The sequence below is a fragment of the Acanthochromis polyacanthus genome, chromosome 23 (genome assembly GCF_021347895.1).
Source record: "Acanthochromis polyacanthus isolate Apoly-LR-REF ecotype Palm Island chromosome 23, KAUST_Apoly_ChrSc, whole genome shotgun sequence".
Lineage (NCBI taxonomy): Eukaryota > Metazoa > Chordata > Actinopteri > Pomacentridae > Acanthochromis > Acanthochromis polyacanthus.
This window is the reverse complement of record NC_067135.1, coordinates 17863045-17888486: the sequence shown is the minus strand read 5'-3', so window position 1 is coordinate 17888486 and position 25442 is coordinate 17863045. Positions and strand designations below refer to the sequence as shown.

At 40.6% G+C, this 25442-nt stretch overlaps 1 protein-coding gene across 4 annotated transcripts; it reads right to left on the bottom strand.

Moving 5' to 3' along the window:
- Nucleotides 1-276: 276 nt before the first annotated feature.
- Nucleotides 277-25442, bottom strand: si:dkey-33c9.6 (active breakpoint cluster region-related protein). Of its 4 annotated transcripts, none has more exons than XM_051944032.1 (24): nt 25244-25442; nt 18203-18826; nt 16370-16514; nt 16080-16186; nt 14755-14859; nt 11583-11816; nt 9305-9412; nt 9152-9206; nt 9022-9074; nt 8661-8798; nt 8389-8510; nt 7995-8151; nt 7780-7896; nt 7602-7677; nt 5942-6037; nt 5647-5721; nt 5392-5489; nt 4922-5023; nt 3269-3432; nt 2860-2999; nt 2521-2655; nt 1266-1371; nt 787-928; nt 277-479 (listed from the first exon to the last, which is right to left on the bottom strand). In XM_051944032.1, the coding sequence occupies exons 2-24, from the start codon at nt 18302-18304 to the stop codon at nt 378-380; spliced, it is 2679 nt and encodes an 892-aa protein (XP_051799992.1). In that variant the 5' UTR covers nt 18305-18826; nt 25244-25442; the 3' UTR covers nt 277-377. The 4 variants fall into 4 exon arrangements, with proteins under 4 accessions (XP_051799992.1, XP_051799990.1, XP_051799991.1 ...); XM_051944030.1 differs by having other exon boundaries at nt 7780-7899; nt 25244-25441; XM_051944031.1 differs by lacking the exon at nt 25244-25442 and adding an exon at nt 20485-20596 and having other exon boundaries at nt 7780-7899.

Here is a 25442-nt window from a genome sequence, read left to right as displayed (position 1 = left end):
TTTAAAAAAAAAAAAGATATTTTCAGTTTTGAGATATAATACAATTGAAATGTCCAGCATGTCCAACTATTTCACACATTCAGCATGCTAAGCTGTGATTCAGTATGAAATTGCAGACATTTCAGTTGTGGGCCAAATCAAATGTGTGTGTTGTGTTTCTCTTGTCTGACAGCCACATTAAAACACAACTCATCTAATCTGTCTATACGCAGTTCAGCATGCATAAAAAATTAGAAAAATGTAACAGAAAGTGACAAAAAATACACAAAAAGTCCATATTTTATCATCAATAAATACCTTTATTGTCTTACAGTCCTCCCTCACATGATTCTACACTCTATTTGAATTTCCTGCCGGCCGCAGCACAGATGGTGGTCTCACATGTGGGTGGTCTCATCTTCAGCATCCGTGTCATGTGGCAGAGAGATCTGGGCTTCGGGGAGGTTGTTGCACTGCAGGTAACAGTAAACCACTTGGACCTGACCACAAACATGCAGGGAGACACAACATGTCCACACAGGAAGTAGCAGAAGTTTATAAAATGTCCATTATCCTTCACACTACATCCGAATATACTGGAAAATGCCTGCTCGTGGCACTGGAATACCTCAAAACTATTGAAATACTCAAAAGCTGTTTATTAAAAACGATATGGGGATAATTGTATTTTAACTGATGTCAAATTGAGATAAGATTTAAATGACTTGCACTGAAAAATGCATGTAAGGTCACAGATTTTAAGCCATCTACTACTGACAAATTCTTCCTCCTCTTCTGTATGTTCACCTGTATCACAACCTCCTGAGAGATATCCATAGTGGGGCCGTTGTGTCCCACTCCAGCCACAGGAGGGCGTACAAGGCTGGGGCCGAACACTGTAGCCAGGTTAAGTAGCGACATCTTGTTAACATCTTGCCTCTCTGACACTCTGGACAGAAAAAAAAGGATTAAAAACAAACATGAGGTGCAGAGAACTAAAAACAGCTCCACCGATTCTGATCATGAGCAATACGAATCAGTGATTTCAGAAGCTGTGTTGGTCAAAAGTAGGTCTGTTTTGATTCAGTCACAAGTGAATTTCCGTTTTTTTTTTTTTAATGCGGTTAGATGTGGCCTTATTGTATGGTTTAAGTAATCATACTTCTTGCCATTTAATGCAAACAAGTTTAATCTGATCGATGCTGGTAAAATGGAAGCGTGAGGCTTTTAGTGCAACTTGGTGATTGCAGGACTGAGTATTTGTGGTTGTGCTGTCTGATTCAGACCGTTGGAGATGATGCAAGAGGTAGAGGAAGGTGTGGCGGTTGGCGTCAGGACAGGACTGCAGCAGAGACAACATGGACACCAGCCGTGAGTTCAAGTCCTGGATGTCTGCAGGCAGAGCAGGTCACATCTAGTTAATTTTAACAGTCAGAGGCTGAGTTTGTACAGTTTGTATCAGAGACGAATATTTAACAAAAGCCTTGTTCATGAGGGTGAACCTTTCAGGGATCTAATAGGTGTTTCACATTTAAAAAGGCTAAAGTGATTTATTTATCCCAAGACTAATGTTCTGCATGAGGTACAAAAGGAAATAAGATCTGAACTTTTTTTTTGGCCAAAATATCAGATGTTGGGGTTAAAAGTGAATCGAGGACAACAGCCAGGAAAACATGGTTAGAAGATGAAGGTACCATATGGCTGAAACCTCCGTATAAGCTACTAAACAGGCCTGGTGGTGAGATTTGTTTTCTCATCAGCTGTTTCTCCAGTCAAAAAGGACCTTTCAACTTTAGGGTTTGAGGTGATATGGATAAGAGGTCTGCATTACTTAGAGGTGACATCCTGATATCTACACGACCGTTCAAAAGTTTGGGGTCACTTAGAAACATTTTTTTTCACTGAAGTTAACATTAAATGAATCAGAAATCCAGTGTAGACACTGTTAATGTGGTAAATGTTATTCTAGCTGGAAACGGCTGATTTTTAATGGAATATCTCCATAGTTGTACAGAGGAACATTTCCAGCAACCATCACTCCTGTGCTCTAATGCTACATTGTGTTAGCTAATGGTGTTGAAAGGCTAATTGATGATTAGAAAACCCTTGTGCAGTTATGCTAGCACATGAATAAAAGTGTGAGTTTTCATGGAAAACATGAAACTGTGTGGGTGACCTCAAACTTTTGAACAGTAGTGTACGTCGTTGGATTTCATGCTAACTATTAAATTATACCTCAAAAATATGAAATGATACGGAACTGAAATGATTTCAGGAACTGTGTCTTTACCAAAAATCTATTTCCATCTGTGTGTAGGATGTAGAATAAAAAAGGAAATGGTTCAATTTTGATAGCTCCTCTGTAAATAGCCTTTAAATGTGTAAAGAAACTTTGACATCCCCACTGAGAGGAGGCCAAAAGAGGCAACCGGCTGCAATAACGGTTTCAAACATTTCAACATAAACACTTAGGTAGCCCCACTTAGGTTGCAGTGAAGCATGTATTGGGGTTCTTATGTGCGGAGGACGTGTTCATCTTACCCAGAGCTCTTGCCAGACTCTGAAACAGCTCAGTGGGTATCAGAGGTTCTGGCAGCTCCCTGAAGTAGAGCTTGAGGACACCAGAAACAGCGTTCACTTCGGCACTTCTGAGCCTGCTGACCGCTTCTCGCAGATCTGAGCAGAACAGACAGGAATAAACATGATTAGTAATTCTCTAACTTCTTTGGCATACTCTTCCCTGATAATATCAGTGATACATAAGTGTGCCATCTAATGAGTATGCAGACCAGCAGCTGACAGATTCTTGCATTTAAAGATCTGTGTGAATTGTTCCTGACCTGTATCCATTACAGCACATTTCAACATGTGTTTTCTTACTGCTGTTGAATGCAGACTTGAGCATGCTGATATCGCTGGTGGTTCCTGATACCCTGTAGATTCCCACCTCATCCAAGCCTCTCCTCTCCACCTCCTCCACACAGCATCGCACCACATGAGGAACAAGCACTCCCTGCTGTCTAACGGAGAACAGAAATATATTATGCAGTTCTTGTACAGTTATTTTAGATGTTTGATTCTTTGGTTGTTTAAAACTCCACTCTTGCCACACTTCTGCTTCCCTTCAGCCCACTCACTCCCATAAATTAAACCACTTCTCTTCTGGAAACTAGCGCACAAAATCACACAAGAGGGAAATAAAACCCTGAGCTGAACTGCGGCTTTCAGTTTCAGTTACACTTCCAATCAGCCCACATAACATCAGCTGTACGACCAGGCTTGGACTTACTGCACCACACTTTGAATGGACACACAGAAGACGGGCGGTTGTTGAGTTGTGGAGCTGGGAGGTTCCAGTGGGTGGGGACAGTATTTCAGGGAGAGAGTCACCTCCACATGGCCCAGCTGTAGAGTCTGTCTTCTCCATCGCTTATTTAGGGTTTTAGACTCCAGCTGATGAACACATAAAAGATAGAGACATCAATTATTTTTTCTCCCTGTTGAAGGGGTTTGTTTGTTTCCTCCCACTGTCGCTAACAGCGAGCTCATAGGGAATCCACGGGCAACTTTGGATTGTTGAGTTCTCTGTTCCCTGTTTAAAATTCTTAAGGTCTTCACCTTAATGTCTAAAGTGCAATGAGATGACATACACTCACCGGCCACTTTATTAGGTACACCTGTTCAAGTACTTGCTAGCACAAGTAGCTAATCAGCTAATCACATGGCCGCAACTCGATACATTTAGCATGTCAAGACAATGTGGTTTTGACGGGTTGGTCTGAGTATTTCACAAACTGCTGATCCACTGGGATTTTCAGGCACAACCATCTCTAGGGTTCACAGAGAATGGTCCGAAAAAGAGAAAATATCCAGTGAGTGGCACTTGTGCGGACCAAAATGCCTTGTTGATGTGAGAGGTCAGAGGAGAATGGGCAGATGGGTTGGAGATGATAGAAAGAGAACAGTAACTCCAATAACCACTGGTTTACAACCAAGGAATGTAGAATACCATCTCTGAATGCAAAACACGTTGAACCTTGAAGAAGATGTTCTACAGCAGCAGAAGACCACACTGGATGCCACTTCTGTCAGCTAAGAACAGCAAACTGAAGCTACAATCCATACAGGTTCACCAAGAAGATTTGAAAAACGTTGCCTAGTCTGATGAGTCTCCATTTAAGCTTTGACATTCAGATGGTCAGAATTTTGCATAAACAACATAAAAGCATGGATCCATCCTGCCTTGTAACAACGGTTCAGGTTGTTGTTGGTGTAATGGTGTGTGGGATGTTTTCTTGCCTCACTTTGGGCCCCTTAGTACCAATTGAGCATGGTTTAAACACCACAGTCTACCTGAGTATTGTTGCTAACCATGTCCATCCCTTTATGACCACAGTGGACCATCTTCTGATGGATTCTTCCAGCAGGATAATGCACCTTGTCACAAAGCTCAAATCATCTCAAAGTGATTTCTTAGTTCACTGTACTCCAATGGCCTCCACAGTCATCAGATCTTAGTTCAATAGAACCTTTTGGATGTGGTGGAACGGGAGATTGGCATCATGGATGTGCAGCTGACAAATCTGCAGCAGCTGTGGATGCTATCATGTCAATTTTGACCAAAACCTCTGAGGAATGTTTCCAACACCTTGTTGAAAGTATACTATGAAGATTTAGGGCAGTGTATCTAATAAAGTGGGCAGTGAGTATATGTTGTTAATTGGCACTGTATAAAGAAAACTGAACTGAACTGAACTTGACGGCAAGTAAAAAAAAAAATCTTGTTAAATGTTAAAAGCTTTTAACTGTTCTTAAGATTTTGATCGGGAGTATATCTACATTATTTTGGATGCTTCTTCATTGTTATCGAAAATATTCTTCTGAAAACCAACTTTGGGGATAATAATAAAGCTGATGGGAAAGTTCTTGAGTGTCTTTGTACCTTTACAGTAGTTCTTCCCAGGACTGTATCGTTCTGTCCATCCGACTGACTCACACATAGCACACTCATGTTCTGTGCACCATCTACCTGGAAAGACAGCTCCTGTTTGAAGTAAAGAAGACGACAGATTTCAGTTTCCTCAAGCTGCAACAAGGGAGTTCATGTCTTCTTCTAAGCCTTCTGCTACCACTTGGAATTAGTGTAGATTTCACTGCCACTGATGGCATTTAAAGCATGGCATGAACAGACAACAGAGTAGACTTTCTTAATCCTCTGAGTTGTAGTGAAAACTACCATCATATCAAATGCTGTCTAGACATGCAGATGTCATTTACTCCCTACTACTGCAGTATCATAAGACATCCCGTCACATGTGGTGCTTTTGATGTCAGTTATTAAATCTGAGGATGTTTTCCTTGCATAGAGACAATTCTAAATAGTGATTTTAATTTAAAGAGCTTGAGTCATACCTGGTCCCAGTGAGGGTTGAGGCTGTGGACTGAAGAGTGTGTCTGGGCCTGTTTATCGTAAAACTCGTAGCCGTCTACTTCCACACACACATACAGACCTGAGAAAGAAAAAGATAAAACCACAAATGAACTCAGAGGTTTAGGCCATCATTCAGAAAGAGGATCTGCTCACTTACAAACCTACCAACCTTTTTCGTAATCATTGTGATTTTCAAGTTAAATACTAATAATAGTACTAATATTAATACAACATACAAGCTGGTTGATGCAAACCAAAAGCGCAATGGACTGCCACACTCAAAGTCCCACATAACGACTCCTCGTTCTCTCCTGGAGATGGATGAAGACAAAAATATCACTTTATTGAATAAGACTGAACAAAAGAACAACAGTAAGACAGAGGAGGCATGAATAAAAAGAAACGTGTTGAGCATGATTGTGGAAGATGTGAAAAGATCTCTGGTAAAGCGTCACACAGCCAGTGTATTGAATTTCAAACACAGGAAGTGATTCTGTGGTGAGAAAGAGAAGACAGACAGGCAGACGGTACCAGCATTAGCGGTTTGTAGCGGTGGCTGTTGGGTCATTCTCAGTTTTGCACATGCACTGGTGAGAGTGAGCAGGTCTGGAGGGACGGTTTCTATGTCTGGAAAACAACACATGGCAAATGTTGGCACCAGTTAGCTAACAGACATGGGCAGAAAAGACACATGTGCCTTAAAAACGAGTGGAAAAAACATGCAGTTATTAAAGATAGTGGCTATATGTTTAACAAAAAATGCTAAGTTATACAAAAGTATGCTTTCTTGATAATATATTAAATACTTTGACATGTCTAGGCTTCGAAAAATCCCCAAGTTCAAGAGTCTGCACTTCCACACTACGGCAACACTCTGTCGCTAGCTGTTAGCATTACCTCATCATAGCTGCTTAACAATTACTAGAACATTTTCTATTGTCACTTTTTCCAGTAATCAGTCAGTCAGACCCTTTTGCATGGCACTTTTCATGCAAAACAAATCATATACATGTGCAAGCAAATCTTTCATCAGATGCTGGCATGGACATGCAACAAAAATATCCAATGCTGACGCTAATCTTAGCCTACTGTGTACAGTTAGCCTCGGTGGAATTGGGTGAGATGTAATCAGATCTTCCACAGTAGCTGCTTCCCACCCCCAGACAAGACATCTGCCTCTGTGCAGATTGTAAGAGTTAATCGTTTCCCCAGAGTGTATTAAGTTGTTATTACCCTCTTTTTTTTTTGCATGTGGGAATGAAGAAATGTGACCTTACGTTACCTTAAAATATATTTATGGAGGGGCAAAATGTCCTTGAACACAACAGGCAAGCCCTTTCAACAACAGAAGTGTATGTTTACTTCTCACCTATGCAGAATGTTGATCTTGTCACAGCTATGTTCTCACACCTGCAGACCATGCCACCCAACTGTCACACAAGTGTGGTGTGAACATCTCAGTATCTCAGTATAGTACATAGACACTCCCTTAGTGATGACAGTATTGACATTAAAGCAACTTTGCATTGAAGTGACATATACACATTTAAACGATCATATTTTCTTGAAATAAAGAGCACCATCAATGTAATACTTTGCTACAAGACAATTTGTGCTACATTATCATTTATACTTTGAACTGAGAGATTTATTTCAGTAGGTGCTAATGAAAATGTGGATAAGCTATGTTAATGTGTTAATGACATGCGGATATTAATCAGCCATAACATTGACAGGTGAGTGAATGTCATTGATGTTCTTGTCATAATTCTATGTTCTGCTTGGACACCTTGGGACAAAGCACACCCCCAATGCCTGCAGCCAGCCCCAATAGGACCTCACACCCTGCCACACCACAAAACATGCTCAAGAACAGTTCAAAACGACAACAAAAGTATCGACCAATCATCCAAACTCCCTTGATAATAACCTGATTGAGCACCTTTGGCGTACAGTGAAACAAATTCAATGCACTGATGCCCCACCCTGCAACCTAAAGGACCTAAAGGATCTGCAATCAACGCCCTAGTGCCAGAAACCACAGGATGCTTGCGTACATGTGCTATACATATCCTAAACTACAAGTTACTTTAAAGATCTGTTTTTATAAGCATACATAAAAGAATAACAAAGATTTCTGCCATAATGCAACAATTATGGCCTCAAGAGTAGCCTAAAGCTATGAACTCACTGTCTGTGGTCAGTTTGTGGATGGCTTCTCTCCATTCTTCTAATTCATACAGGGAGGAGAAGAGGAGAGTGTGACTCTACAGTGAGACAAACAGATCATTTTGGAATTATTACCCAAGATTGCAACTGCGCTGAAAGTATTAGGATGCATGTGTGTGTGTGTGTGTGTGTGTTTCTACCTTGCCACTGAGGCTGTGCAGCTCCAGTCTGTAAATCGGAGAGAGTGTGAGCTGCATCAGCTCCATCTGTTCCAGTTTCTTCCTGCTACGAGCCGCCATAATGAAGCCTCTGGAACCCTTCTTTATACAAAGAAATGTATTAATGTTTCACTCATATGTAAAAAAAACAAAACAAAAACAGATCATATTCCTCTGTGTGTCTCTTTACAACACACCGCATGTTGTCGTAGCTGCTGGCGTAGGAGGTACATTTTGGTTCTTATGGAGTGTAAGCGGATGTTTGCGTCAGATGGTCGCTCCTGGTCTGCAACCCAGTGAAGTCTGAGACCAGCAAGAGGCAGATACCAGCAAAACCTGTACTGGTCCTGCTTCCTGGGAGAAACGCAAACAAGCATGCGCATAAATGTTTCCGCAAAGATATTTTAGTGCAATATAAGGTTCATCTCATTGAAACTTTTGACATTTAAACACTCACAGCTTTAAAAACATGACGTGTTTAAGAGTTGAGAACAAAGCTGCTGCATATTGTACATGCAGAGTCGCTGCTCCTAGTTTGTGAAGATGCTGACCACATTACCCACAAGCTCTCGTGTTCTCTCTTTCACTCACCCTCTGCCTGCATGTTTGAATCTGGTGCACAGAAGTAGGTCGGTGTAAAGGAAGAGGTGACGCAGGCTGCGTTCCCCATCACTCATATCCACAACAAAGCCGTCACGCATCAGCTGACGCCTCTGAGGGAACACAAACAGACACGCTGTATTCTGAGAGGGCATACTGATTCCTATAGTCTCAGGTGGGTGGGATCTGTGAGGGTAGCTGCATATGCAAACGAGCATTTCCCCATGTGCATTTGGGCATATTTTGAGCGACACAGAACTCACCATGCCGTGACTGAGCGTGACCTCCCGTCTGCACTGTGAACTCTCATTGACACCAGACAGGAAGCTGCGAGACAATCTCAGAACTTCTTGCAAGAGCACGTAATCTCTGTGTTCCACTGGTGTCGTCTTCAGGAGGTCCTACAAGATCACAGAGAGGTCGCCGCGTCAGAGAATGAAAAATGAAACCAAATGAGCTGAAGATCACTGTTTGTCGTTCAAGCTGCTCTTCATGAGACACTATTCCGCAAATTATTGATGAAAGATGCAAAAGAAAAAGCAAAAAAAAAAAAGCACAGAAAGACAGTTGCAGCTATAGGAGTGAAGCTTGAATTGAATTGAATGATAGAAACAGTTTTCTCACACGCAGCACTAATGTGGTCTTCGTTACTCTGTCCAAAGGCTTATACAGTAGAGCTGTAAAGGCAAAGACAGCTATTAGATGCTGACATACAAAAACGTATTCAGTAAAAACATACACTTGGAAAGCCTACCTTCGAATGTGTATTGAGTCCGAGCTTTGTCTGCGCCGTTGTTAGACATCATGCTCTGGAAAAGCAATGGATAAAGTGGCACCTCATGCAGCTTTCAAGATGGATAATCATGCATTCATTCTGGTCTGGAAATGCGTAATGAACTACTAGTACCTGGGCCAGAGTTCGGAAGCGAGGATCAGAGTGTGTGCACTTCCTAACAACTTCGACAGCCTTTTCATAGTTTTCAATGAAACCACCGTACAGACCGATCTGGTTCACCTACAAAGCAATAGAGTGGGTGGAGATGGGTGAAGCACGTCCCAAACAAGACAGAGTGACACTCAAACGGAGTAAATATTGTGAAGTTGTAGTTCTCTTTCTACAATCATCTGATGTGTGGTGTAAACAAAAAGAAGGTGCAACATATTCTTATTAAAACTTTACTCCACTTTTGCAGATGGAAGATGCTCTGATGCTGGTAAAACTACCTCACGCTCATCGTCCTGATAGAGCTGCTTCTAAGACTCATCAAAAGCAGTCAGATGTCTCACAAGGTGAAAATCAGTTTCTTTTGTGTTTTGTATTTCTTAACATTTTGGAAGTCTGAAATAAAAGCTGTGAAAATGTGAAGGTTCTCACTACAGGGTGGGGAAGCAAAATGTCCTATTGACAGATTTGAATGTCCTGCCCAAACAGTGAGGGTAATCAAAACAATAATTAAAATCAAAGTTCCTTACCTTTAATCAATCTTTTTAGTGTTTGTCAGACCTTGGTGCATTGTGAAGTGAGCAAGCAACAAGCAAAACACAATAGGGTTTGTGATCTCCTGGATGCCCAAATCCCTCAGAAGGACATTGCCAAGATTGTTGACATCAGTGAGAGGACCATTCGCCGCATCCAGCATGCCAGACAATCCAGTTTGGGCACCAAGAGATCTCCAGATGGTCCTGGGAGTCTTGGGCTCAGATGGCAATAAGATGCCCCCCTACTTCTTCAAGCCAGATCAGAAAATTGGGGCTGATGTGTACTACAAGGTTCTGAGATACACCGTTTTGCCCTTACTGATGGCCACCTACCCTGACAACAACTATGTGTGGCAGCAAGATGGGGCTCCTGCTCACACATCAATCAAGGTCCAAAAGTTCTGTGAGTAGAATATGGCGAACTTCTGGCCCAAAGACATTTGGTCCCCAGCTCACCTGATCTAAACCCCCTGGATTTTTTCTGATGGGGTGCCATTGAGTTGAGGACTAATGCCACCCCTCATGCCAATATGGATTTACTGAAGGCTGCATTCTCCAGGGAATGGGAGGCCTACCTCGAGGAGGATATCAGGTGGGCCCGTGCCTCTTTCGGAGGCTGTATCGAGGCCTTCATCATGGCTGATGGAGGACATATTGAATAAACATGTTCTGAAAGCTTTAAATTTGTGTTCTTCAAGAAATCAGTTCAAAATTCCAGAGAATAAAAAAGTTACACCCATTTATAGTTGTTTTTACCTGACAGGACATTTTTGCTTCCCCACCCTGTACTGCAGTTCATCTACTGCTGTGTTTTCATGTCCCACTGATGTGCTTCAGTGCATCCTCAGCTTGGCCAGCTCCCTGTGCGATTTTTAATACATTCAAATTGCCACTAAAGCTGTTCTTATTTGCATATTTTTCTGTGTCTGTTGTCAGAGAATGGAATGAGGATGAAACTGTGACTGTGACGGCCGATTAGACTGCATGTCAACCAGCAGTCACTTCAGAGACATTTCAAGCTGTTGCTGTGGCCATAAAACTGCTGATTTTTCCATCTATCCATCATTTATACATTTATAATCCTCATTAGGGTGGCAAGAGGCTGGAGTTTATCTCAGCTGACTGAGGGTGAAGGCAGGGGACACTCTGGACAGGACTACATATAGAACCAAACAATCACACTCACATTCACACCTACGGACAATTTAGAATCACCAATTAACCTCAGCTTGTTTTTGGACTGTGGGAGAAAGCCAGTGCTTGCACAAGGAGAACATGCAAACTCCATGCAGAAAGGGATTTTCTTGCTGCAAAGCGACGGTGCTAACCACCAATCCGCTGTGCAGCCACTACTGATTTTTATTTCTGCATGGAACAATAAATAATAATAACAGCTAGGCTATGAATTTGGCAATATTTCCACATAAAAGTGTCATTTAAAAAGAAGATGAGATCAATTAAAGGCTAACTTGTGCAACTTTAAGTCGACATAAATGCAAACAAACATGAAATCTTGGATTTTAATGGATTAAAGGCACATAAATGTGTTATTAGCTTTCCTCAGCCAGCATCAACAGGGTTACTCTTACATGTCAGTATGAAACAAGAAAGGAGGAAGTGATGGGACAGTTTAGATCTCTTCTTCTCTTGGTAGATTTCTAAAACTGAGGCATGGCAAAGGATAGAAACAAATACAGCAAACTTACCATTTTCAGAAACAGGTCTCCCACCATTAGCTCAAAGTCTTTGTGTCTCATTCCTGTTTCCTGTTCAGAGCTGACCTCAGCCTGGCAGTGAGTGCTCAGACGGGCTTTCAGGTCGGAGTAAAAGCTTTGGTGCACGTCTCGGAGCTCAGGCACCTGATAGAAAACAGTCTGGACCTGCTGACTGGACAGAACTGGCTGGGAGGTCCCAGCTGAGGCCCTCAGAGCCTTCATGGGCTGGAGAGGAAGATAAAAGCAAAATAACTGAACTGTACAAGCAGAGCGAAAGGTTAACTGATGTGGGTGACAAGAATATGCTGGTGGGTAGAAGATGAAAATAAAAACAGCAAAGGCTGTGTTGAAGTGAGAGAGAGATGAATGTGTGAATATACTAAATCAAGAGCACAGCTCACATTTCCTTCACCACTCTTGTACATTTCAACATCCTCTTAACTCTGGTTCATGCTCTCAAACCCCAGCTCCACAATGCTATGTGCACACTGCCGAGCGACAGCAGCACAGACAAAATACAGCAGCTTTAACCAACAACCCCGACAGTCATCACCTTTCATCTCATTTCTCCCATCCACGTTTCATGCTTTTGTTTTCTTTTTTGTGAAATGAGCTACAACTTCTCAAAAAAAAGGGGAAACAGGCATCGCTGTTGCTATTAATTGCAGAGGGAAAAGGAGAAATGACCCAAAAAACCCCAGCACTTGTATTTACACCATAATTTCCTGCCTTAAATATCATGTATTGTCACCGTAAACAGCTTAATGTGTCACTCGGGTCAGGCATTAAACCGCTTGAAAACAAGATAACACTGACCAAAAGCAGAAACAGAGCTCCTCTGTGTCTCATTCAAGCAGTAGATTTACTTAAAATGTTTTGGCACTGGTGCATTTTCTATGACCACTGTATGCCATTATTGGTAGCCAGTCAACAAAATTCACTAAGTTAAGAATGAAAGTCTTCAGATATCATCATGTATAAGAAGTGACATGAAGGAAATGGAAGAAAGCAACAAGGTAAGGCCAGAGAAGAAGAAGGAGGAGTTATCCCCTGTTATTATTGCTATGTTGGATCACTAGATTGTAGAATATTATTAACCTATATATGAGATATTATCAATCCTTGTGTAATTTAGTGCAAACACTTTTGTCAGCAGGCACACTTTCCATATAATTATAGTAAATCATCATAATAGGATTCATAATAAAGCACATGATTAGAGAACCACTGGTCTAGCTAGGCTGTACTCACTGTGATATTAAGCCTCATATATTGCGTACATTCTACATGCATTTTCCTCTGAAAGAATTAGAAAATTGTACAATATTGAGCTTAAAATCTTTTTTCTGTTCAGGGCTAAGTTTGTAGTAGGATTGCAATCATGTGATCATCAGCAGGCGGCTGACGTAGTGTTCACTTGTTGTCATAGTTACAGTGACACCTATCTCACAATGATACAAAAATCTTTAACAAATCCATAGATCCAGACTATAAGCCGCATCACTGCCAAAATCTAATCAGTTGGTCCTTGTGTCATTTCTGACTTTTCCTGAAAATTTCATCCAAATCCGTTATTCCATTTTTGAGTGATGTTGCTAACAGACAGACAGACAGACAAACCAACGCTGATTGTCACATAGCTTCACCGCGCTCCTTGACGTAGTAAAAATGTTTTGCTCTCACTGACAATCAGCTGAGACAGTAATGAATTTTAATTACATCTTGAAGAATACGGTTGTTCAACTTCTTTCTGAGAAGATTGCCTTTACTGAAGCTAAATGCTTGCAGCAAATTTGTGGATGATGTGCAGAAAAAGCAATAGCATGTTGTTTTAAGGTTACCAGTGTTGCCTACTAGTGACAGACTTCTGGCAACAGTAAGACTTTTTTGTTTGATTGTTTGCTTGGCGAACATGTTCAGCAGTTTGCCACCAGAGTTTGTCCCTACATTAGTGCTCAGTTTGTGCCAGCTAATGGATAAAGTTTAGCATGAAGTTGAAGCCAGAAGTCCACCATATGCCACAAATTTTTGCTTACTAATGTCAACAACAGTTGTGTGCCTAAAATTTGTAAATGTTTTTTTTATTTTTGCAAGGGTGATGTAAAATAAAACTGTAGGATTTATGTGAAGCATAAAGACTAGCTAGCTTGGTTTCATTCAGGTAACTGGCACCTCTAAAGTTTACTAACATGTTATATAATGGTTCTTTACATCTAAAAAGTCAAAGTGTAAAACTATGTGTTTTCATAGTACTATATGCAGATTCTGTCACCTTTGACTAGAGCCATCCCCTTGTTTACAGCCTTTATGTTTAGCTAAGCTAATCCAGCTGCAACCTTCATAATAACTGCACACATAAGAGATGTAACAATCTTTTATGAAAAAGAGGAACCTTATCTGCAATGCAGAACGATATAAACCACTTTAAAAACGGAAGCTGAACAATGAAGACATTGAATGTGAATGTTGGACATAATGATGTATAATGCAGGCAGAAAAACAAGCATGTACACTGCCATTCAAAAGTTTGGAGTCATCCAGACAATTTCATGTTTTCCATGACACCATTACACTTTTATTCATGTGCTAACATAATTGCACAAGGTTTTCTAATCATCAATTAGCCTTTCAACACCATTAGCTAACACAATGTAGCATTAGAACACAGGAGTGATGGTTGCTGGAAATGTTCCTCTGTGCCCCTATGGAGATATTCCATTAGAAATCAGACGTTTCCAGCTAGAATAGTCATTTACCAGATTAACAATGTCTAGACTGTATTTCTGATTCATTTAATGTAATCTCCATTGAAACAAACTACTTTTCTTTCAAAAATAAGGACAGTTCTCAGCAACCCCAAACTTTTGAACAGCAGTATACTTACTGCTAACATTCAGATACAGCAAACAAAGAAGAGAATGAGCTTTAGCATGATTATTCAAAATAAAAGAAAACTATCATTGGAGGCCACAGTTGATTAAGAGATTTGTATAAGAGTAGTTACAGTTAAACAACAAAATGGAAGTTCAACAGAAGGCTAATACTAGAAATATCAATGGGGCTTTTCTATTTTTGCAATATGATTCAACCTGCAGAGCAAGTGTTCTGCACACTTCGTCTGCATAAAAAAATCCCCCTTTTTCCAGGTTTCTGTGTGTGTTACCATCAGCAGGGCGTCCAGCTCTCTGAGATAAACCTCCTCACTCTCCAGGATGCCTTTCAGGACCACAAGTCTTCTTTCTAACATGTCCTCCAGGCTGCATGATGTCTGTATCATTCAACAAAATGTCAGAATACACCACAGTCAGAAACATGTCTCTGGAGTCCAACTGACCCCAAACATAACATGTGAATAACACACTGTCTTTTCAAGATAAACAAAACAAGCTTTACTGGATGTTCTGACATTCAGGCCTAAAAGCAGAGGCCATCAGTCCTTCACAGTGGTTGCTCCTAATCTCTGGAACAGCCTAGCAAGAAGTGCTCAGACTTTAGAAACTCTTAAGTTGCAGATCTTTTGTTAAAAAGCTTGATGCTCTGATTACATGCTTTCTTGTGGTGTAATTTTTCAACTTTTGCTGATTTTAAATATATCCATTATGTCCTTATTTTGCTGCTTTTTGGTCCTTTCTGACGTAGTAACCTCAGGCAGAATTGTAGTCACAGTGGTGGGCTATTCCTTCTGTCTGTGTAGTCGTCAACATTTTAATTTGTGCGATACCCTGCTTTGTTCTAATGAGCACTTACCAGCATGCAAACTTGCAAGGGCACACAGTACATATGAAACATCAGTCAAGGTTTGTGGTTGCAGGAGTATTAAAGTTAGATGCTGGTGTTACCATTAAGCTAAATACAGCCTCACAGAGCAGAAAAGTGAGCTAAGCGTTGGGCTTTGCTGACTGCTTCTTGTGCGTTATGGTTCCCTTTCAATTTCACTAAAATACACATCCTAAACCTTTGTTGTCATCCAGGCAATCTCATGTTTTCCATGAAAACTCACACTTTTATTCATGTGCTAACAGGATTGCACAAGGTTCTCAAATCATCAGTTAGCCTTTCAACAGCATTAGCTAACATAATGTAGCATTAGAACACAGGAGTGATGGTTGCTGGAAAGGTTCCTCTGTACGATATTCCATTAAAAATCAGCTGTTTCCAGCTAGAATTGAAAAAAATGCTTTTCTTTCAAAAAATAAGGACATTTCTAAGTGACCCCAGACTACTGAGCAGTAGTATTAGTCAGCTGGGATAGACTCCAGCCCCCACCCTACTGATGATTAAGCGATGTGTAGATAATGGATGGATGGAATGGAATATAAGATGTACCCTGAAGAGTTATTTTAGTATTTAAAGGTTTTATGGTGCATCTCCACATGCCTTGGTTTCCTTTTCTTGCTGCTATCATTAGATTAGCACTAGTAGACTGAATGCCCGCTTACACAGAGCCTACTGAGAGATATTTGGGATGATGATGAAATGTGAACTCACGGGGGTGTCGGGGAAGTCTATACTCTCTGTGATAAGAGGAGAAAGAAAGCAGGACTCTGCCTCCTCCCGGAAAACATCCTCTTCCAAGACATCTGTATCTGTTTCCACTACAACACAGACAGACAATCAGCATGGTTGAGTGATTAAGGTCCCAAAGAGGAAACGTAAATACGGTTTTCTTGCATCCATAAGTGATGCCTCTTCAATACAATATTAGTTGCGCAATTCAAGCAGAGGGTATGGAGCATTTTTAATAAGTCAAATGAGTAAATATTCAATTTTCCACTCACCTGGTACATGTTGTGACTCCAGATAATGCACAGCCTCCTGGTAGACGTCCATAGCAGAAACTAGTCCAGTCTTCGCTGTGCACGCTGAGCACCGGAGGCGCTGCATGTGAAACACACTCAGCTGGTGACAGAAAACTTCCTCTTTCTGTCAAGGATACACAAAAGAGGAAAATAAAACTTCCTGTGTATGTAATGTAAAAAAAAAAAAAAAGGTAAAAGTTGATGAGAACTGGCACCGAGTGTTTTATCAAGCCTCACAGTTACACTTCACTTCCTGTAAATGGGTTAATTTCAACATACCGTCAGCAGAGTGTTCGCAATATAAAAAATACTGAATCTGTTTACAGGTGCTTACATTCTGTAAAAGTCCAATTACTAAGAGATTAATCGATTCGTTGTCTGCTATTGAATTTCTCACCAACTATTCTGACAGAAGATAAACTGATCTTAGTAATTTTTAAGTCAAAATTCTCTGATTCTAGCTCCTCAAGGCTGAATGTTTTGTGGTTTCTTTCCTCCTCTATGACAGTAAGTATGTGAAGATATAATAAGTGAATTAAGAGGTCAACTTGGGCTTTAGGAAACACTCATTGACATCTTTCAGCATTACAACAACTAATCAAGGAAATAAGGAAATTTAATAACAGTGAACATAATTGTTGAAGCTCTAATGTTCTGAAACAAAAGTTAAAACGTAACTGCTAACTTTTATTACTCATAATATGGTAAACTCAACAGTCTGTTATAAAGAAATTGCAGCTAGTGAGTGGAAACTACATTGCAAGTGATGAAAATTTTATTTAACAAATAAAATACACAGTATAAAGCATCGCTTATCATACTAACCTCTGGAGATCCAACTAGTTGTGCTACCTGAGTGTAAACTGTGATTGCTACAAACATTTAGTGGCATAATTACTGCCCCAAAGACAATCAAAGACATGATTTACAAATTAAGTTTGCTGCATCTTGCTGTATTGTGATTGCAATCTCCTTTAACAGGCCAATGCTGCCCCCTACAGTAAAAAAGGTGTTAACACTTATATGCCTCAGATGAGCTTCTTTTTGTATTTGGTTGAGCGTTTAAGGATTCCAGGAGTCAAGGATATTTATTGTCGTTGCATGTCTACAACGAAACTTTGATGGCAATCTTAAAAAAAATAACACAGTATAACAGACAACACCAAACAGGGTTCGTGGTCCGTGTATTTTTCTGGCAATTGGATTTTCTGTTCTGAATCGTGCATTGAACAACAAAAAACAAGTGGTTATTTGATTTTCGTTTTAAAAGAACAAAAATAAAATTGAAATACAAAGCGCTTTTCTTTTCATGATCAAAAAGGAATATACGAAATTTTAAAAATGCTTTGATTTTCATTTTATATTTACAATAACAAAAACGTAAAATCAGTAAGAGACAGAAACAAGAAAAGACCCGTTTTTTCATTTTCCGAGACCAGAAGTGGTCATCAGCAAGTATGGAGCCAAACAGAGTACGGCGCATAGACTGTGTATATATTTTATATCTGCTGAGTCTCTGAGGTCAAATTGGAGAAAACAGTAAATCTGCCCTCTAGACGTTAACATTATTTAATGACTGGATCACATGTTGTAGTACATATTCCTGCAGTGTAGATTTGAAAAATAAACTCCCAGAATATGTCCAAAGTAATGATGAACACTGCAGTTATTACATTTAAATTACAGCACAGATAAGACGGATAATAAAATCCTTTCTCCTGAAGCTAAAGTGGCTACAGGCATTTCTGTCTTTCAGGGCTTGGAAAATAGATATGACAGAGGAAATCATTCCAGGGATACTTTAAAATGAACCTTTGCTGTTGATGCTGATGCTGTGACATCTCTCTTCATCTCAGGTGTCTCATGTTCACTGTGAGGGTCTTCTGAGTGAAGCCAACAGAAGGAAAACCTCATCTGGTTGTGAAGGAGACTGAATGGACGACATCGTCAGTGAACCACTTCCTGTTTAGCTTTCACTTACAGAAGGACAGACCAACTGTTTCAGCAGTTTATTATTCTCTGTTCAGCAGACAGGTGCTCTGCTTTGGAGCGTGACGATGTCATCGGTGATGTGGAGACTGAAGTTTCTGTTTCACCCACAGCGTGATTTAGGGCGGCTGGGTCAGATTTCATGTTTGAAATACTGACCGACAGCTCAGATTTAACTGTCTGCAGTTCCATTTTGATGGATGTTAAATTTTCACTAAAAGCCGCCAGGAGCTGGGTCTTTAAAATAACCGTTGTCTCGTTACAGAGTGAAAGCAGCAGTTCCTCCTTAAGGTCAGAGATTGCAGCATCTGAGGGCCTCTTCAAAAGAAGACGTAGTGATGAAGATGTTCTGGAGCAGAAAGACCACAACCAAGCAGCTTGGAGATCTTAGGCAGCGTCTCCCTCAGGTGAGTGTCAACAGTGTTCATGGTCAGGTCTGTGGTAATCCTGTCAAAAAACAAAACAGAAAAAAAATGTAGATTATAAATCAACATGTAACCAAAGCACTCTGTTTATAACTCCATAGTATAGGATGGAGTTCAGAAAATGTTTAAGTATGGTATACTTTTCAAGAGTAACATAGTATGGTCTGTAGTTCATAGTATAGCATGTCAGCAAAAAAACAAAACAAAACATAAACATAGATTATTATGTGGTTCAAAAAGGGCAAAATGATATGATGTTGCCTAAAATTGTCATGTTTGATCTGTGGTTCAAAAAATGTGATTGTGCAGTATGTTGTCAAAATAGTATGTTATTCAAGAAAACAGAGTATGTCATCAAAAAATGCCATAGAATATTAGTTCATTGCACAATTAAAAGTATAGTAATTTTTAAAACTGTTCAAATTCTTATTGTTGCTAAAAAAAAAAACTAAAACAAAAAAACACGTCATAGTAAGCCTATAGTATAGCGCGTTGTTCTAAAAACATCATAGTATAGCCTTTGGTCCACAAAACTTTATGTCCCGGCTGTCTGAAGGTGAGAAGCAACACAAAAACAGTCCACACGCTGGTTTCCAGAGGGTTAGACGAGTATTTATTTGAAAGAGTAAGTTTACAACAACACAACATGTGAGGGGGTTAAAAGCAAATGGGTGTTAGTAAAATAAAAATAAATCAACAGAACTAAAAGTGAATTTCACGTTGACATTGATGGCATTCCAACCAGGAACAAAGTAAAAGATCATCAACATGAAAAAAAAACTCTTCCTGTTCACCTCTTAAAACCCAAGAACACACCACAGTAGCACCCAAAACTAAAACTACCAATGGGTTCCCTGTTTTTCTTTCTGAACTATTCAAAGGTCCCTCTCTATCTCCCCACACATCCACCAACCACTGGAACACATCTCCAAAGTTCTGCTGAAGCTCAGCTTCCCCTCAGAAGAAGTGCCGCCAGATGAAGGAGCCTTTTGAGAGGCAGCTAGGATCGTGATTGGACTGTACTTTGGTCTGTTCCAGTCCATCTTCAGCTCCAGAGACGGCAGGTGGGACAAGTCAACGGAGGCCGGGTGGACGAAGACATGCAGCTGAGTACAATCCAGAAAACACCAGAGGAGGAGTGCAGCGGCCCAGGGCCAGAACAAACAGAGTAGCATAGTATGTGTCTGAGAAAACATCACAGTATAGCCTTTGGTACGAAAAAACACCATCATATACATCGTATATTGTACAAATAAAAGTCAAAGTAAAGAGACATACATTGTAGAATCGTAGTAATTGTGGGCTGACTGATTTACTGATAATCAGTATTTTAGTTTTTACTGACTTACGGTACATTGGCTCCACTACTTTGGCTCTGAACCTTTATCTAGCTGTGGCCGCTCTGTCTTCTGGAGTGATTTGATTGGTTATTCGTCACGAATAAAACTCCTTTAAACAAACGGTGTCAAACGTAACTAATTCTGTGTCAGCAACTTACTTAGCTTACTAACAACCGCTCCGCTAGCCTAGCACAGTCGCACGCGGCAAAACAGCTGTATCTTGACATAAAACTTCGACAAAACTCGACTCTAAACATTGCACATTATATCCAAGAATTCACAACGCAATACGCCCTTATTCTGGGGTACATGCATGTGGTTTTGAGGAATATAAACCCACCTGTATGTGTAAACAAAGAGACGCTACGTTTTAGCTTTCATCCAGCTCAACTGAAAGATTTGTTCTGCAGCAAGTGTCTCAATGCGGTTATATGTTCCTCTCTGGCACTGTGCGCCATCGAGTGACCTGTTTGAAAATTGCATTGACACAGAAACCAGTAATACACCATGAAATTCAGTCTTTTAAGCATACTTAAAACATAAAGAAATAGTTTTTAAAAAATTTACATATAGGGGTATCTATCTATATTTTAAACACGTTTTTAAACATAACTTATTTTTAGCAATTAGCTGTACCAGTCTCAATGGCTTTTTAACCTTTTCCTGACATATTTAACCTTTTAACTGTGTTTCTGTTCATCTCTAAAATAAATATTTTTAACCCTTTACACGACCAGATAGCCAAACAGACAAACTAACGCCGATCATCACATAACTCCACCGCATTCTTTGATGGAGTAAAATTTCTTTTCTCTCAGACAGAAATGCAATTTCAATTATATCTTGAGGAAGAGGGTTGTTCAACTTCTTTCTGAGAAGACTGCCTTTACTAAAACAAAATGCTTGCAGCAAATTTATGCATGATTTGCAGAAAAAGCAATAGCATGCTGTCCTAAGTTTTCCAGTGTTGTCCACTATGACAGACTTCTGGCAATAATTACACTTTTTGGTTTGATTGTTTGTTTGGCATGCGACAGACTGGCGACCTATCCAGGGTGTCCCCTGTCTTCGCCTGAGTCAGCTGGGATAGACTCCAGCACCCCCGTGACCCTAATAAGGATTAAGCAGTGTGTAGAGAATGGATGGATGGATGGATGTTTGTTTGGGAACATGTTCAGCAGTATGCCAACTCAGTTTGTGCCAGCTAATGGATGAAGTTTAGCATGAAGTTAAAGCCAGAAGTCCACCATTTGCCACAAATTTTAGCTTACAAAGGTTGACAACAGCTGTTTGCCTGAAATTTGTAAAGGTTTTTATTTTTGCAAGGGTGATATAAAATAAAACTGTAGGATTTATGTGAAGCTGCATCTAGCATTTGGTTAGCTTAGTTTGGCATAAAGACTAGCTAGCTTGGTTTAGTTCAGGTAACTGGCACCTCTAAAGTTTACTAATTAACATGTTCCATAATGGTTGTTTACATCTAAAAAGTCAAAGTGTAAAATTATGTGTTTTCATGGAGGGATTAGTAATATATACATGCAGATTCTGTCACCTTTGACTAGAGCCCGGCTAACAGCGTCGGATTGTTTACAGCCTTTATGCTTAGCTAACCTAACCAGCTGCAAGCTTCATAACATCCGTACCCGTAAGAGATGTAACAATCTTTTATGAATAAAGAGAACCTTATCTGCAACACTCATTGACATATTTCAGTATTACAACAACTAATCAAGGAAATAAGGAAATAAATAACCATGAACATAATTGCTGAAGCTCTAATATTCTAAAACAAACATTAAAACATAATTGCTAACTTTTATTACTCATAAAGTGGAAAACTCAACAGTCAAACAAGAGCCAGTGTCTAGTATAAATAAATTACAATAAGCTGCAGCATAATAACAACTCGTGAGTGGAAACTACATTGCAAACAATGAAAACTGTACTTATAAACAAAAAAATACACATTGGATAGTATTGCTTATCATACTAACCTCTGGAGATCCAATTAGTTGTGCTACCTGAGTGTAAACTGTGATTGCAACAAACATTTAGCAGCATAATTCCTGCCCCAAAGACAATCAGACATGATTTACAAATTTAACAGGCCAATGCTGCCCTCTCGGGGGTGAAATGGAGGCTACAGCTTTGGGGGAAAGCTCTTCCTCAGCCTGCTAGTTTGTGTTTTGATAACGGTAGTGGGATGAACAGGAAGCGCCCTGAGTGGCTGATGTTGCAGCCCGATCTCACGTCCTGTGTGTGTTGTTGTTGTTGTAAGGCGGACGTAGACCAGGTGGTTTTTTCCACGCATCACCATCGCTGTTGATCTGTGACTCTATGCGTGCCCATCTCACAGCCGATGTGAAAAAACAAGTGAAGCAAATGAACTCTGAGCTTGCTGTCATTCCGGGAGGCCTGACAAAGGAACTCCAACCGCTGGACATCGGTGTGAACCGGCCGTTCAAAGTAAGGCTGCGAGCGGCGTGGGAGCGATGGATGACCGATGGAGACCACAGTTTCACTAAGAGTGGAAGGCAGCGCCGGGCGAGTTACGCCACAGTTTGACAATGGATTGTAGATGCTTGGGCTAACGTGTCTGCTGGCACTGTTCTTCGAGCTTTCGCAAAAGCCGGCATCATTTCCGAAGCGCCGCACGGCACGGAAAGTGACTCTGACAGTGAAGAAAGTGAACCTGGCATGTTTGATGGAGGTTTAGCGCAGCTGTTCAATTCAGAAACAGAGGATGAGGACTTCCATGGGTTTGATTGATGACGATTACCGGTAAAAAAAAAAAAAATGTGAATACCAAACTCAGTTTTGCTCCCGCTCTATTTTTAAATACGCACACTTGTGTGCTTGTTTTATCTGTGTTTTACCATGCCCGCGCCTATTGATGATTAAAAAAATGTTAGTACTTTGTAATCAATACTTAAATAAAGCACAACCAAACTCAGTTTTGCTCCGGCTCTATTTTTAAAAACGCACACTTGTATGCTTCTGTGTGTGTTGTAAGGCCGACGTAGTAGAGGACACCATGAGAACGTTAAAGGGGGAAGTGTGGACGTGGATTGTATATAAAACCCTCGCCATATAATCAGGTGCGCCTTATGTGTGTGTTAAATACAGTAATGGCACACATAGCTGAGACTGCGCCTTTTGGTACAGTGCGCCTTTTGGTCGTGAAAATATGGTATATATAGAGTCCAAGTCTGTGAGCTCAGCTTCAACAATTTTCTTATTTCTGTACCACTGTTCCCACTCATGACAAATCTTTCCTGTCTTATGCTGTGCAGCCACTGTACAACACTGTGCCGCCCTGGCAGAGGATGCTCTCGATGGTGCCTCTGTAGAAGTTTCTGAGCAGTTGTGGAGCCAGACCAGCCTGCTTTAGCTTCCTCATGAAGAACATCCTCTACTGGGCTTTCTTACCAGGTTGGAGGTGTTTAGTGTCCATGTCAGATCCTCTTCTATGCTCATATGAAGCGGTGGCTGTACGACTCTCCTGGTCCTCCTGAAGTCTTTGATGACTTCCTTTGTTTTGGTGGTGTTAAGGACCAGGTCGTTGTCTGCACACCACGCTACCAGATGTTGGACCTCCTGCCTGTACCAGGTCTCACTGTTGCTCCTATAAGGCCTACCACCATAGTATCATCGGCAAACTTTTTCAGGGTGTTGGAGGAGTGGGTGGGGACACAGTTCATGGTGAAGAGGGTGAAGAGTGATGGACTAAACACACACAGTCCATAATCCATGAGCACATGACAGATCTTAAATCTTGAATCTTTCACTACAGTCTAACCTTCAGTTGTTGATTCAGCTCATCATTTCCGTATTCTGACTGGGCTGGCATGACAAACTCCACCACACCTGTGAAACTCTCTTTCCTGTTGTGTCAACAACATTTTGTAGCTGTTGGTTGTGGTTTGTGGTGTCATCAAACTATATCTAGCTGCTGCTAGTGTTGTTTACGAGACAATACATTGTTTTTCACAGCATCAAGCTGACATCGACTCATATTTTAAACAGTAACTAAATTAATTAAACAAATGAATTAATTTCATGAATCACTGTGTTTCACCATCAGACCAATAGCACTCAGCAGCAGAAAGCATGCATAATTTACATTTAGTTTTTGTCTGGTGTTTATCATTGACGTTTTCATAAATTGGGACAACCCCACATTTTCAGTGTGGTGGTTCTGGTTATCGCGACCTTAACAGCACCCAACCCCTCATAATTCCCAGTTTATCTATGAATGAACAAAGAGATAAAGTGGGACTAGAGCTGCGGTGGGTCATGCAAAGGCCTCTGCCCTGTCAAGATGCTCACCTGCCTCTTCAAGAAGAGCGCTCTCTGAATTATGCAAAACTTTAAGCCTTAATGCAATTTAAAGAGGGGAGCTACGTAAAAATCATCCCCTGTGCACCTTTCACGAATACTCCAAACAGCAAAAACTGTATTTTGTTCTGGGCTGTAAACATTTATTCTATAAACTTGGGAGTTTAACCTGGAGCTTGACGGGAATTGACTCGCTTTTGGAGCCAGCCTCAACGGGCCATTTGAGGAAATGCAGTTTTTGACACTTCCACAGCCACAGTAGCTGTCTTGGTATAAGAAAATAGAATACAGTGATTCATCAGTAAAAGAACAAAAATCTTCTTAATTGAGAATATTCATTTGTTATGTCTTCAACTGACCTCAATTCATTTTCTCTTAATATAGTCCACACCAGTGGCGGCTGGTAATGAAATTTGTTGGGTGGGCTAACAAATGCATAATACCGATTAAATGGTTAACAGCTGCAAAAGCAACATCACCTATGATACACACAGTTACATCAATGACAGGTACACTTTACTTTTTTAGTCCTCTACATCAATACTCTCTCTCTCTCACTCACTCACACACATACACACACACACACACACACACCACTACAAAACGTGTTCCAACTGCAACGACTGCCCACAGATAGCCTGCTGCAACTGTCTTATTACAACTGTTTGGCGACATGTAGTGCAAAACACGCCTTCAGTACAACAGATGACCTCAGCAAAAACAAGGTGTCACAGTCCTTTAACAGGTCAACATGGGCCTACCTTATTTGTAAAGAAGCTCACATCGACGGCCGATGTGATCCCAGTCTCTTAACTTCCAGCTTTTCCTCCAAAGACATTGTGGAAAATGGACATGAAAGCAAATAATCCACCTCGTTCATGATAACGCCCGTCATAGCTTAACCTTTTCTCCCTCCTTTCCAACTCTGGCACAAATAGCAGCACCGCTGCGTCAACTCGC

Coding starts and splice junctions, on each gene's coding strand:
- si:dkey-33c9.6 (XM_051944030.1), bottom strand. CDS start 18,304: ATGAGGTTTTCCTTCTGTTGGCTTCACTCAGAAGACCCTCACAGTGAA. Junction 9,413..11,582: donor GAGACCTGTTTCTGAAAATG/GTAAGTTTGCTG, acceptor ATTGCTTTGTAG/GTGAACCAGATCGGTCTGTA. Junction 8,799..9,021: donor AGACCACATTAGTGCTGCGT/GTGAGAAAACTG, acceptor GTGATCTTGTAG/GACCTCCTGAAGACGACACC.